Below are 15862 nucleotides of genomic sequence, written 5' to 3'. Positions count from 1 at the left end.
TAGCACCACCCTTTCTTCTGTCCCCTAGAAGGCCTTGCTTCCACTCCCAAGTGCACTCCAAGCAGGGGATCTATTTCTCCCCCAGCAACCAGAGAATCCTCAGACCACACTGTCTTCTGCAGGGTCTCCACCCTCCTTCCCCACGGGAATACTGCTAAGCCAGGCACGACCTTGGTAGTGGTGGACTTCTAAAACTTGTTGTACTCCACTCCTTATAATACTTTGCAGTAGTCTTTTTTTTTTAGCAGGGCTCCCTCTCCTCTGGAGCACCCTCAGTTCTTATCTCTCCCAAATCAACTCTCTGCAGATTCTACCCTCCACAATTTTACTTGTAGTGTTATTTTTTCAGTCAGTTGATTTCTTGGGTGTTCAGAATGACTGGATATTTATCTAGCTGTGTTCAAGGGAAGAGGGAAGCTTCCCCCATCCCTCCATCTTAATTAACTTCTACCCTCTAAACATTTGAATTTATTTCTAAAGATAAGATGAAAGACCTAGAGATACAGATTTGAATTCCCCAGGCCCCCTTAGACCCTAATTATGGTTCTGAATCAAAGTTACTATCTGTAGGATAATGATTTGCTCTTCCTGACTTAGGCCTTCAACACAAGAACACTTAGCACTTAAGTAGCCCTGTATAATTAATATTCTGTGTGTTGTACATATGTTAATTCATTCTATCCTCAAAGCAAGGAACTTTGAAAAGCAGTTTCTTTATTTTACCAATAAAATTGACTGTTCTTGGTTAGTTGGGTGATTAGTGGAAGAACTCAGTTTCCTTAGTCTTAGTCCAGTAGATTAAAAAAAAAGAGAGAAAAGATTGTGTAGTTTTAAGGTACTTGAACAGAGCATCTTATATTTAGGAATGCTAGGGATTTAGTGTTTAAATTGCATAATGTTGGCTATATACTGCCTTTATTGGGTGGCAGAATACATATTCCCCAAATGCTAGGTCTGCATTTGAAGAAACAAATAAACTATTTGAAGGTTCAATATATAAAACTAGAGGTAGTGATCTTAAATTGATATAGCAGGCATTTAGAAAATGTTCAAGAAGTATGTATGTGTAAATTGCAAGGAACATAATATATTTTTCGTAATTAATGTCATATATGATTAGCTTAAAGTCTTCTTTATTTACTTTTTTTGAGAGAAGCAAGATTATCATTAATTCAATATTTTACTAAAATACCTATGAGGTTTCCTATGAAGCCCATCAGAGACTATGTGTACAGCTAGACATTTTTCCCACTTTTCAAATTTAATTGTCTAATAAAGCATCTGTATATGTTAGGTTAAAATGTAAGTTATTCACATTTCAATCATTAATGGATACTTTTGTTTGTTTTACTGCAGGCCATTTTGGACATGACATATTTTGAGGAGAACAAACTAGTAGATGAAGATTTTCCTGAGGACTCTTCACAGAAAGTAAAAGAGCTGATCAGTTTTCTTTCAGAACCAGAAATTTTAATTAAAGAAAATAATATGCATCCAAAAGTAAGTTTTGTACTCCTGTGAATTATGGTGGAATGCTGTTTCTTCCTGTTTTGCTCTTTAGAGTCTGTCATTTCTTCTTCTGGAATGTGTCTTTGTCTCTGTTTAAAATGAAGATTAAAGGAGGGATGTATGAGACTTTAACACCTCAGACCAACATCACAACTAAAGTATCACATATATGTTTCAGAATATTTGCATAATGGAATTGTATTGGAATTACTGGTGCCTGATCATTTTCTAAAGACAGATATTTGCTATTTCTGCTCCCTTTACTTCTGCAGATTGAAGGTCCTGAGGGATCTAATTAACACATCTCTTGTCCTTTTTACAGTCTTTTTCCTCCTGGGCATTTGCTGCTTTTCTTCCTATTGATCACCCCATCCCTCTGAGGCCCTCAGAGCCTGGCTCTTGTTCTTCCCCAAACATCTGCCCTTTCTCCCATCCTGGAAAGATACACCCTCACCAAGGATATCTTAATCCTCTGATTTTCTCTATTCTGTCTGCTTGACAACCTGTTCACATGCTTTTTATTGTCATCTCTATTTAGATGATTCCACGATTTTTGTCTAGCCCTGGCTATTCTTGCAAGCAAATAATTTATTATCTTTAACTGCCTGCTGGCTCTCTTTACCCAGATTTTTTTTTTTTCTCTATGTGTTTATCAGGGGATGTTAACTGTGGGAACAAATAATCCCAAGTTTTAAATGATACAACACAGTAAAAGTTTGATATATTAAAACCTTATATATATATTTTTTCATTATTTTATTCTAACAGTACTACAAGTGTCATCTTGTTTCAAGTAACAGATTTCTAAAAAGTTACCCTTTTTTAACACTTATTTTTTATTGAACTGTTGTTGACATACAATGTTACATTAGTTTCAAGTGTATGGTATAGGGATTCAACAATTTCGTATGTTATGCTATGTTCATAAGTGTAGCTACATCTTCCAAGGCAATTACAATACCATTGTACCCATTTTCCCTGTGATTTACTCATTCCATAACTGGGAGCCTGTATATCCCACTCTCTCTCCTTCACCTGTTTTGCCCATTCCTCTGGCAACCATCAGTTTGTTCTCTGTATTTATGAGTCTGATTCTGCTTTTTGTTTGTTTATCCATTTGTTTTATTTTTTAGATTTCACACATAAGTGAAATCACGTGGTATTTGTCTTTCTCTGTCTGATTTATTTTTTCCTAGCACGATACCATGTAGGTCTATCTATGTTATCACAAATGGCAAGATCTTTTCTTTTTTATGGCTGAATAATAACCCTTTGTATTTACCACATCTTTTTTATCCATATATCTATTAATGGACATTTGGGTTATTTCCATATCTTGGCTATTATAAATAATGCTGCAATAAACGTTGGAGTGCATATATTTTTTTAAATTAGTCTTTTTGTTTTGGGTAAATACCCATTAGTGGAATTACTTGATCATACAGTAATTCTATTTTTAATTGTTGAGGAACATTCATACTGTTTTCTCAGTGGCTGCACCAATTTACATTCCTACCAGTAGCATACAAGGGTTCCTTTTTCTCCACATCCTTACCAACACTTATTATTTCTTGTCCTTTTGATTCTAGCCATTCTGACAGGTGCAAGGTGATATCTCATTGTGATTTTGATTTGCATTTCCCTGATAATTAGTAATGTTGAGCATCTTTTCATGTGTCCGTTGGCCATCTCTATATACCTTCGTTTGAAAAATGTCTATTCACGTCCTCTGTTTGCTTTTTGATTGGATTATTTGGGTTTTTTTGGTGTTAAGCTATATAGATTCTTTATATGTTTTGGATATTAACCCCTTATCAGGTATATCATTATGTTATTTGCAAACATCTTCCATTCAGTAGGTTGCATTTTCATTTGTTGATGGTTTCCTTTGCTGTGCAGAAGCTTTTTGTTTTGATGTAGTCTCAGTAGTTTATTTCTTTTGTTTCCTTTGCCTCAAGAAAAATACCTAAAAAAATATTGCTAAGGCCAATATCAAAGAAATTACTGCCTATGTTTTCTTCTAGGCGTTTTGTGGTTTCAAGTCTTACGTTTAGGTCTTTATTTTATTTTGAGTTTATTTTTGTGTATGGTGTAGGAAAGTAATCCAGTTTCATTCTTTTTCATGTAGCTGTCCAGTGTTCCCAGCATGATTTATTGAGTGAAAAGTTATCTTTTTAATCAGATTATGGAATACTTATATTTCAGATATATTAGAAATGACTACTAAAATACTTAAATATTATTTTCTAAAAAATTGTAAATTGGAGTATTTTCACGTAGCAATAGATTTCTAAACTTATAATTGATTCAAACAAAGTAAGGCATTCATGAATAATAAGTAGCCAAGTAAAGGGCAAATTTTGTGAAATGAAAGTGTTTTGAATTGCTCAATATTTTGGAATTTCATTTTTATTTTTACAGATGTGAGGTTTCTTTTTTTAGCTAAGTCTTTGTTGTATTTCAGCCCTGCGATTTGCTTGGGGATGAACTTCTGGAATGCCTCTCTTGGAGAAGAGGTGCTCTACTCTATATGTATTGTCATTCTCTGACCAAAAGGAGAGAGTGGCTCACAAGAAAATCCAGTTTGCTTAAAAAGGTAAAAAGGTGTTCCTTATACATTTTAGACTGTTGACTTTACAGGTTTCAAAAAGCTGTCATTGGTGTAGTACGAAGAGTAGTGGAATCAAAGGGTCTGGGTTTGCACTCCAGGTTTCAACTTACTAGCTATGTATTCTTAAGCATATGGGAATTATTGTGAAGATTAAATAAGATAACATGTGAAAGCCTTTGTAAACTGGGAAGTTTACATGCTGTTTTTAAGTTTGGGATTTTTTTTTTTAAATAGAATATAGACTGTCTGTATTAATTTCTAAGCATATTTATGGCCTGAAGGAAACAAACTTGGCTGTGACCCTCTCTCTGTCAGCAGATAACTCATAAAGAACCTCGTGACCCTACTGTAGAACACTGTAGCCCTCTGATTCGTCTTGACTCTTCTGACCAAATCTGTAAATCCAAAGAACCTGTCTTATATTGTTTTACTAAGAATTCAAACTTGAGTTGGTTGTATACATAGTTTATGCGGGCCTAGAAATGAGAGGTTACCCTTGATGTAAAATTTTGTTCATAGTATTTCTTAAATTATAACAAGCACATGTTTTAATAAATTGTTTTTGAACAATTAATTGTTATTTTATCTTTTTCTTCCTCTGTTAACATCTTTGACAAATATATTACTGAGTCATGTGTTCTTGGTTAGTTCTTTCTTTTTTTATCTCCCATACTCTTTTGCTAATTGGAGCATTTGGAAGGTTGTATTTATAAAAGTTTTGGGATGGGGTGGGTCCTTCTACCATTGTGATATAATAACCACAAGATACATTTACAAACTAGTCAATTTTCTCTTAAGTAAAGAATGGGGGGAAATTAACGTTTGAGGTTTCTACAGTTCTTCATATAATACTTATAATTCTTTGGCTTTGATTTTCATTTAGTATCTTATTGATGGAATCAGTTACTTGCTACAGATGTTAAATTACCGGTGTCCTATCCAGTTAAATGAAGGAGTTTCTTTCCAAGACTTAGACACAGCTAAATTACTGAGTGAAGGTAATGTGATCTCTTTTTGCAGTTTCCTGTTTTAAAGGTTTTTTTTCCTTAATTTTTACGTTTACTAGACTTTACTCTGATTTAAATGAATTTCAAGGTACATTATATACCAAAAAATAATAAAGGGCTTTTAAATATCTTCTCATGTAAAAAATAAAAAATACTGCTATTCCCTTTATAGTAACTTTGAAAGAATTATATATCATGCTGCTTTTATTTCGTATCCCCAATTAGCCCAATTAGGCACTAGATTCGGCTACTTGAAACAGACTGGAAATAACTTTTTTTAAGTTTATTTATTTTGAGAGAGAGATAGAGAGAGCCATGCACGCAGCTGGGGAGGGGCAGAGAGAATGGGAGAGAGAGAATCCTAAGCAGACTCTGCACTGTCAGCCTAGAGCCCGACTTGGGCCTCGAACTCACAAACCTTGAAATCATGACCTGAGCCTAAATCAAGAGTTGGATCCTATCCGACTGAGCCACCCAGCTGCCCCGGAAGTAACTTTTAAACAAGTAGAAATTTACTGCTCTTTCACATAAAAATGGTCTTACGGGGCACATGGGTGGCTTAGTCAGTTGAACATCCGACTTCTGCTCAGGTCATGATCTCGCGGTTCCTGGGTTCAAGCCCCATGTCAGGTTCTGTGCTGACAGCTCAACTTGGAGCCTGGAGCCTGCGTCAGATTCTGTGTGTCTCTCTCTCTGTCTCTGCCCTTCCCTCACTCGCACTCTCTCTCAAAAATAAATAAACACTGAGAAAAAAAAACAACAACCAAAACCAGAGCTGATTATGGTGATTCCTATCAGCGTCCTACCTTTTTCCTCCATCATCTTCAGAACTACAGCCTTACAGCTTCAGAGGGAGGCATTTATACAGAATACATGTAAATAGTACTTCCCAGAGTTGTGCAACATGCACCTCTGTTGAGGATATTGCATTCTCTGTCTCAACATGCTTCTGGAGGTCTTTTCGTCTCACCTGTGTTTCAGTCTATAGGAATGGCAAAAAGATGTCTCTTTCAGTCAACACTGCTCCTTTGGAATAACCTTCTTAAAAGTTCCTGACACTTAAAACTTCCACCTACATTTCACTGGCAATAATTTAATCACATGGCTTCAAACAGGTACAAGGGAACCTGGGATTACAGTATAGCCCTTCACCTGATACATTGCCATCCCAAGTAAAATTGTCTCTTAACTAAGAAAGAAGGGAAGAATAAATACTAGGTGGCAAATGTTAGTTCCTGTCATATCTATCCACCTGAAAATATTAGGAACTGGATATAGAGCATCATTTGGGTTTTAGACTGAGGTGTGGGAGGGAAGAACCACTTATTTTTGCCATCTCTTTATAAGTGGAGGAACTGATGTCATGATAAGCCAGAAGATGTGTTGAAGGTCACATAGCTGGCAAGTGACATTAGATTATACGTGTAAACTTTCTTTTTACTTCATCTGAAATTTTGGTGGGGAGAAATCAAATACGGAGAAGAAGAAAACTTAGGGAAAATTCTATATTTCAATTTTATAAGTATATTTTAATGATCCTTTTTTCTTTGTTAGCTTTTGTAGGTTTTTCCATTTTATTTGAAAACACTGCTTAGAAAAAAGCAGCATGATTTAAACTACTGAAAGTTGTTATTTTCAGTTAATTCAGGCACGTAGCTGTCCTAAAAATTGCAAATACCAAATGCTCCTCCAGTGGGCCTGTTTTGACAAACATGGTGTTTTGGTTTATTTGTAGGAAGTATTTCTTGCGGATAACTAGTAAACTGATTAGCTGCATTGACAGTGGCCTTTCTAAAATCTCCTCACCCACCAATATGGATTGATGTAAAAGAAAAAGTAGGGATGGGCACGAAAGCCTATTTAGAACCAAAGAAAGTAGCAAGAGTCACCAATTTCTCTTATTCTCTCATTTCTAGTCATAGGGTAGTATACTCTTACGGCCTGGAATTTTCTCTTCAGGATGTTTGTGGTACTAGTGTCTTCTCTTAAATCATAATTTGATTGCATTAGCCCCTAGCTTCCACTACTTCTTCCACAGGAGAATCAAAAGGGACAGATAGGGTCTCTTTTTTCCAGGAAAAAAAAAAAGAAAACAACATCCACTCCATAGCACTTTTGCCACAGGGCTAGGTCCTCTTCTGGTGTTGGCTTCTTGTTCTCATCTAAAGCAGTTTGTTCCTCCCTACTTCATCTCTCTCAAGATGTAGCTTAGGAGCCAGGAAGCCTACCTGGCTGAATTACTCCTGATACCCCATCAGAGAGGTTCTAATTATTTTTTTTCCTTCACTTAAAACATTTATTCAAAAATGAAAACAATGTAAGTGTTTTGACATAGTTTTTGTATACTTAAGTCTGTATATTTTTATACATAGTATGGTTTTGAAAATTAGTTCTTAGTATTCTGTAAGTGTGAAAATTTTATTTTAGATTTAGGAAGGATCTTAGAGATTTTATTTTATTTTATTTTATTTTATTTACTTACTTATTTATTTATTTATTTATTTATTTATTTATTTTTTCAACATTTATTTATTTTTGGGACAGAGAGAGACAGAGCATGAACAGGGGAGGGGCAGAGAGAGAGGGAGACACAGAATCAGAAACAGGCTCCAGGCTCCGAGCCATTAGCCCAGAGCCTGACACGATGCTCGAACTCACGGACCACGAGATCGTGACCTGGCTGAAGTCGAACACTTAACCGACTGCGCCACCCAGGCGCCCCTATTTATTTATTTTTTTAAATTTTTTAATGTTTATTTATTTTTGAGACAGAGAGAGACAAAGCACGAGCAGGGTAGGGACAGAGAGAGAGGGAGACACAGAATCCAAAGTGGGCTCCAGGCTCTGAGCTGTCAGCACAGGGCCTGATGCAGGGCTCGAACTCATGGACTGGGAGATCATGTTGTGAGCTGAAGTCAGATGCTTAACCGACTAGCCACCCAGGGGCTATTTATTTATTTATTTATTTTAAATAAAAAAAATTTGCATCCAAATTGGTTAGCATATGGTGCAACAGTGATTTCAGGAGTAGATTCCTTAGTGCCCCTTACCCATTTAGCTCATCCCCCCCTCCCACAACCCCTCCAGTAACCCTCAGTTTGTTCTCCGTATTTATGAGTCTCTTCTGTTTTGTCCCCCTCCCTGTTTTTATATTATTTTTGTTTCCCTTCCCTTATGTTCATCTGTTTTGTCTCTTAAAGTCCTCATATGAGTGAAGTCATATGATTTTTCTTTCTCTGACTAATTTCGCTTAGCATAATACCCTTTAGTTCCATCCATGTAGTTACAATGGCAAGATTTCATTCTTTTTGATTGCCGAGTAATACTCCATTGTATATATATACCACTTCTTTATCCATTCATCCATTGATGGACATTTGGGCTCTTTCCATACTTTGGCTATTGTTGATAGTGCTGCTATAATCATGGGGGTGCATGTGTCCCTTCAAAACAGCACACCTGTATCCCTTGGATAAATGCCTAGTAGTGTAATTACTGGGTCGTAGGGTAGTTCTATTTTTAGTTTTTTGAGGAACCTCCATACTGTTTTCCAGAGTGGCTGTACCAGCTTGCATTCCCATCTAATTATTTTTTAATATTTTACTAGCCAATATTAAACATAATTCTGAATAATCCTTAATATTAATTTTAAAAGTTCTACATGAATTCAAAATATTTTTGTGGCCAGATCTTAGTGATAATTTACCCAATTTTAGAACTTAAGAACACAGTGACCTAAATGATTCTTTAAAAAAAATCTCTGACAAACTGTTTTTTGGGGGGTTGGGAGTGATGGACCTCTTTTATAGGTAAAATAGAGATAGAAATGCCAATTAAATGAGGATTATATTAGTGATCATTTGGCTTTTCTAGTGTAACTGAAATGAGAAGGAAAAACACTTAATGACATAAAAGGAATTTATTAGAGTTTTAATAACCAAGGTTTCTTTTTAAATATTTAAATTCTAATCTCTCAACCTAAATGATTTTCCCAGGAATATTTAGTGACATTCATTTGCTGGCTATGATGTACAGCGGAGAAATGTGTTACTGGGGATTGAAGCATTGTGCAGATCAACAGCCAGAAAATCATGAAGTGGATAGTGGTGTTTCCGGAGCAAGCTACATGACACAGAAAGAACCCTTGGATTTCCGAGAAGTAGGAGAAAAAATTTTGAAAAAGTATGTATCTGTGTGCGAAGGACCCCTGAAAGAACAAGAATGGAATACAGCAAATGCAAAACAAATTTTAAACTTCTTTCAGCATCATACCAACCAGTAAGTTCAGCTATTCTTTTTGAAACAGAAGAACAAAACAACCCGTGAAATGGAAAAAGTTCCAGGAAAGAAGACATATTGACACTGAGCTTAAGAATGTTACACTATGTAAAGATAACCAGCAGGGTTACCTATTTTTAAATGCCATCGCCATCTTTCATTACATATTTTTAAATCTATGAAGGAACAATTCTTTAATTTCTAAGATGGCATGTAATTTTAATTCAGCCATCCTGTAACTAATACTAAGTAGTAATCCAGTTTAGCTTCTTAGAATTTTTTTATTACTTTAGGTTTCTTTTTTTAATATTGTGACATAAAATTGACCACTTTAAATATCTTCAGATTATTTTTAGGTCTATCTTGAAGCTACGCTTCAGCGATTAAAATCAAGTCACCTCATTGCTTTAGATGGATAAAAAATGGGCAAAGTAGAAGATTACAGTATTTAGACTCCCATTTCCAGAATAAGGTAAATAATGCAATGCCACAAGAGAATTGTTTGATTTTTTTTCACCATGTGTTACTAATAGAATTAAAAATTTTTATGCTATTGGGCATTATATAACCATTTTCAAATGATTTTCCTGTTTTAAAAGAAAATGGATGGCTTATCAAATGAGTAATGAAGGTGAAACCAATTTAGGTTAGTCCATCATTAGCTCATATGTGTTTAGAGCACACCTTTTTGGATATATTGAAATTTTAATATTTTTGTCTTTAATAATAGAGATGGCCAGAGAACCTAACTTTCTATCTTGCTTACGGTATTTCTGTCTACCTCAACTCCTCTTGTCATCTTGGGATGATCTGTCTAATACCTTGCTGATATCCTTGACTTCTGTGCCAGTGACTTCATCACATTCCAGGAGCTTACTCCCATGGCTACACCTTGAATGAAAATCACCATCTTGTGTTCTCTTTCTGAAATCTTAAATTGCAGTAACCGATAACAATTCCTATCTTTCCAGCTTTTTCACTTCCTCATTTTTGTTGATTTTTCTTTCCCTGTATTTCTATTCTTTTTTTTTTTTTTTTAACGTTTATTTATTTTTGAGACAGAGAGAGACAGAGCATGAACGGGGGAGGGGCAGAGAGAGAGGGAGACAGAATCAGAAGCAGGCTCCAGGCTCTGAGCCATCAGCCCAGAGCCAGACATGGGGCTCGAACCCATGGACCCCGAGATCGTGACCTGAGCTGAAGTTGGACGCTTAACCGACTGAGCCACCCAGGTGCCCCCCTGTATTTCTATTCTATCTCTAGCTTCTTTACAGCCTTCTCCTCTTGACTGTTCCTCTTTCTCCTAAACCATCAGCCCGTTTCAGATTTTCTTCCTTTCCTCCAGCTTCAGCTTTATAAGGGTCACCAGTTGAAGTGCTCTCCACAGCCCCTTCAAGTCCGTTGTCCTCTTGTCCTTCAGTGTAACCATTCTGCACATCTCACCATTGAATTTATCCTGTCACCCACCTTTTCTGGAATGCTGTGTCCCATGTGAAGTTCATGTAACCCTTCAAGGTGTAATCCCTATGAGTGTCTCACCTTCGACTTTAGAAGAGCCCTCAGTATAAGCCTCTTGTTTGTTCCTGCTGTGGCTCCTCTCCTTTTCTCTTGGTGGCTAATCTAAACCTCACTACTTTTTTCATGTCCTCTATCTCCTCCCTTAGTATATGGCGCTTGGTCCGCTCTTACAGAAAATTCAGACTATGAGGAGTTTAATTTCTATTTCCCGGCTTTGCTGTACTCATTTTCCCCATTTTTAGAAGAAAAGAGGTCACCTGCTTCCTGTCTAAAGCTGATCTCCACCTCTCCTCATTTCCCCTGGAGCTTCTTTTTTTTTTCTGCTTGCCCCTTAGATATTGGTCTTCCCTGAAGGTCTGTTTTCTTTTTCCCCTCCCCCCCCCTTTCCTTCTCTCCCTCCCTCCCAATCTCACTCTCGCTCTTTTTTTTTTTTTTTTAACTTTAAATACTCTTAGGTGATGTCATTCATAGCCCTGGCTGCTTGTGACAGCTATAATGTTAGGCTGACTTCTAGACTTGCAACTCAAATCCCAGCTTCTCCTGCTCTCTGAGCCTTCTTTCTAACTGCCTATTAAATATCTTCACTCACACAATTTTGGTAATTCAGTATGTCCAAACAACTAACCCTCATCTTTTGATCTTTTGTTTAAAATCCTTTTTGGTTCATGTTCTTTCTTTCTTTCTTTCTTTCTTTTTTTTTTTTTCTTTTTTTCTTTTTTTTGGTCTTTCACAGAGCAAGGCAACAAAGAATGCCACAATCTAGTTTCTGTCTACCTCCCCAGTTTTCTCTCTGCAGTGCATCCCATGTTATCATGTTCTAGTTCAGTGTTCCTTAGCATTTACAACCCAGGCTGCTTTTTGATAAACATTCTGATAGAACATCTTGGTATAAGGAAAATCTCTCCCTATCCCTGCCCCTGTCTCCTTGCTTATCCTTATGCAACAGAGATTTTTATTTAATATAGCTTTTTAACCAGTTTTACTACAAAAATACCTTTGTGCTTTCTAAGTATAAAAATTTAGATCATTTTTAGTATGGTTTTAGAACCACACGCCCCCTTACCCCCACCTTTTGGAGCATGATGATCAATTGCAAATACTTCAGTTCCTTTCCCATTGGGCTCCCCTCAGTACTCTGCAGATCTCATTACTTCTGCCGGGAATGCTTTGCCCTTCTTTGTGGCCAGGTGAATACTTGTGCTTTAGGACTCAGCTCCAGTGATACTGGATCCATAAGGTTTTTTCAGCCCTTTTCAGTCAAATGTTCCTTTGCTTCTGCTCCCTTAATGTTCCTTCCCATGTTATCAAACAGGTAACACTGCTTTATAGTTCTTTTCCTTATGTGCTGGTGAACTCCATATTTAAAAAATGTATCTGAATACATTGTGCTTAATGAATGGTAGGCCCTTAGTAATGTTTTTTGGTTTTGTTTTGTGGGGTTTTTTGCCTTTTTTTTTTTTTTTTTTTTTAATTAATAAGAGACACGGTTCTTAAGTGCCGAACTCTGCACAAAAGGGTTGCTGCTATTGGATTCCAAACTGCCATGCCCTCTACACCAGTGGTTAATAAGGCAAATAAGAAATTAGTTCTCAGAGAAGTAAAGTATTATGTAGATTTGGAACCTGAGAAAACCATAACTTTCTCTTCAGAAAATGGGAACTTCCATTTCGCCTTTACGACCCTTGGGAACCACTTGGGTCTCTCACTGGCTGGTGTAGTTATGAGGGTGCTACTGGGTGCTTTTTGTACAACTTTTCCATCCCCCACATAATTGGAGAATGATCTGTAGACCATAACACTTACAGTGCTTTTTACTAGGGTGTATTACAAAACAATGAACAACAGATTTTTGTATGTATGTGTTAAACCTAAGTAAATTTTATTTCATTTAAGTGAAGTATCTTCAAGATAACAAACACTCTACATCAGCAAGGCACTATAATTCCCTCATCAACAATTATTATGTGCCTACTACATGCCAGGTTTCATCTTAGGTATTGATGATATAGCTTTGTAAAACATCATTTCTGGGGGTTTATATTCCAGTGGAGGAAGTTAACACATTTTAAGAAATAAACGTATCGTGTATTAAGTGGTTAGTGCTATGAAGAATAAAGCAGGGTAAAAGGGCTTGTGTGACTCTGGAGAGGAGTGCTGTTTTATGTATGGTGGTTGGGAAGGCATGCTTATCTACGTTAGCATTAGCGTCTTCAAATTCTCTCCCTTTGGTTAAATGCCTTGCTGCACATTCAGTACATCCATAAAGTTTCTTTCTTATGGAAGTTCCGATACAGAATTAAGGAACGAGTCAGTCACTACGTAAGACCTTTTTCCTTTGATTACATTTAAGACGTTTTCCAGTGTGGGCTTTACTAATGAGTGAGTGAGAACCTAAAGGCCTTGTTGTGTTATTACATGGGGGGTTTCTCTCCATTTTGAGTTCTCTGATTGTTACTAAAACTGTTAAAGGATTTTTTTTTTTTATAATCCTTAAATTTGTGTGTTTCTTTTGCAGTGTGAATTTTTTTATGTTAAGTAGTTAAGTTTCAAAGTAAGCTTTGAAACTTAAAGGCCTATCTGCTTTGTGGCATTTATAGCGTTCCTGGCTATTATGAATTGTTTGATGCTGATTAAGTTTCAAATCATGACAAGACTTTCCCTCATACCTTTGCATACAGTAGAGTGAAGTGAGTGAGGGTTGTGGCTAAAACTCCACAATAAAATTACATTCCTATCTTTACCCTCCCACTTGTGGGTTCTGTGATGTTCTTTGAAGTGGGAACTGTATCTAAACGTATTCTCAGCTTCATTTTAATGGCATTCTTAAAAACACACAACTGGATAACATGCTAGTTTTGGATGGCTTGGCACTTTTCTCTTGCCACCTACGAGGGCTCCTTTTTTGGCTCTAATAAGGATACCTTATCTGCAACAGAATCCAGGATTCTGTAGTTCTCTAGTGTCACTTCCTTGTATTATTTTTAACACGGTATGAGATAACATGTTAGGAAGTATTGTATTAAAATGCATTTACTGTATCCATAAATAAGTATGTGATATGTATTCATGCTGAAGTTCTTTATTGTTTTTTGTTCTCTTACTTGTAGTGAAGATTTCCAAGTAAAATGTTTTGGAGCATATAATTTTTTTTTAATAAAACCATACTCCCATATTTGTATCTTGGTCTTTATTTTCTTTTATATCTGAGTGTTGTATCAGAATGAAAACTTTCATTGTCTCAGTTTACTTTGACATCTGAACATTATTTCTTATGGTTCTAATAAATTTCATACAGTATAGTATACTGGTTAGGAATATGGGCTCTGGAGCCAGAGATCTGAGGTTAAATATTAGCCCTGTTGTGTCCTAGCTTTGTGGCTTCACATAAATTACTTAAACTTTCTGTACCTCAATATCCTATTATTTAACAAAGGAGCACTATTAGTACCTACATCACAGGTTATTAGGGATTAAATGAATTAATGTTCGAAGTTGCTTAGTTTAATGCTTAGCACATCCTAAGAGCTCAAAAGACTAGTTTTTATTATTTTCTTTAAGTCTAGTTTTGTGTATCAGTTCATCATGCTGAAAATATACTTATCAGCCAGGATAATTGAGAGACAAACTCTTGTTCTGGCCAGTGAGCACTCACTCACTGCCTTGTCAGTTCAAGTGGTGCTGACCTTTCTAAATGGAAAGCAAGTTTCAGAGAAGAAATTACTGGCTAGATAGACAAATGTTTGTTTTAGATATGGCTAGAAGGAAACCTACAATTTTCAGAAATTTTTCAGCCCCAGTCTCACAATGTATATATATATATCCCTGTATACCAACATCAACATTTACCTATCAGCTTGATTGACTTGGCTTCTAGTACCTTTAGGTCACACTGAACTGACAAGTCAGAGGCATTTAATGAAATACTAGTCATCTAATATCCTTAATATCCTGTTTAAAAAATAGATTAAGCTGGGAAATCCACATGATTGAATGGTATGTAGCTATAAGAAGCAAAAGCAAATATTTCTGTATAATGCTATGGAGTCATCTGAAGTGAAAAACAAGGTGGAAAAGAGTATATAGTACTATTTAAGAAAGGGAATAAATATGTGTGTATAACCTTGTTTGCTTATATATATGTATATTATATATAATATATATACATTATATATACATTATATACATATATACATATGTATATTATATGTACATTATATACATATATATGTACATTATATATATTATATACATATGTATGTATATAATGTATATATATACACATATATGTATACATATATGTGCATATGTATACATATATGTGTATATATATACATTTTTTTTTAATTTAAAAATTAAAAAAAAAAAAAAGTACTTCTGGTGGGAGGTATGGAGAGAGGTACCAGATGGAGGGGACCAGGATGGAAGCTAGACTTCTCTGAATATACCTTAAGTTTTGTACATTTGACTTTGGAGCATGTACTACATTTTTACAAAGCAAGATTACATCAAAATTAAAAGCAACTCCTAAAATTCCAAAGCAAAATACAACAAATCAGCTGTATTGTGCTTCAGGTTGGTGGCTTAACTACACAGGAATATTTCAATTATTTTTAAAGAACAATAATTTGCATTCCCCTAGTGGATATCCCCAAGGGCTGTGAAGAAATCAAACTCCTCAGTAATTATAGTATTAATAACTCTGCTGATATCATTAGAAATGTGGATTTTCAGTGTAAGGGAAAAGAGACTAAAGTGGAATCAAAGAAGGTAAGTAAAAATTCTGTAATTCTGAAGTTGAATAGAAATTAACAGCATGAACTCTTATTTTCTCTACATAAAGACCACCAAATAATGTCCAAATACCATTTCCCATTAAAATGAACCAGGGTTCTGGGGCACCTGGGTGGCTCTGTTGGTTAAGCATCTGACTTTTGCTTTC

At 35.8% G+C, this 15862-nt stretch overlaps 1 protein-coding gene across 2 annotated transcripts in view; it reads left to right on the top strand.

The window, feature by feature from the left end:
• The window catches only part of RIMOC1 (RAB7A interacting MON1-CCZ1 complex subunit 1), a 40896-nt gene extending 26801 nt beyond the window's left edge, over nucleotides 1-14095 (top strand). For both annotated transcript variants that reach the window (XM_027076004.2, XM_015067579.3), the window contains exons 3-6: nucleotides 1357-1500; nucleotides 3974-4105; nucleotides 5004-5118; nucleotides 9123-14095. In XM_027076004.2, the coding sequence (XP_026931805.1) occupies nucleotides 1357-1500; nucleotides 3974-4105; nucleotides 5004-5118; nucleotides 9123-9409 (678 nt within the window). In that variant the 3' untranslated portion in view covers nucleotides 9410-14095. The remainder of the gene's footprint in view (nucleotides 1-1356; nucleotides 1501-3973; nucleotides 4106-5003; nucleotides 5119-9122) is intronic.
• The last annotated feature ends 1767 nt before the right edge of the window (nucleotides 14096-15862 follow it).

Source organism: Acinonyx jubatus, chromosome A1 (genome assembly GCF_027475565.1).
Source record: "Acinonyx jubatus isolate Ajub_Pintada_27869175 chromosome A1, VMU_Ajub_asm_v1.0, whole genome shotgun sequence".
NCBI classification, from domain to species: Eukaryota; Metazoa; Chordata; class Mammalia; order Carnivora; family Felidae; genus Acinonyx; species Acinonyx jubatus.
Note: the sequence above shows the minus strand (reverse complement) of the source record. Positions and strands in the feature narration are given on the sequence as shown.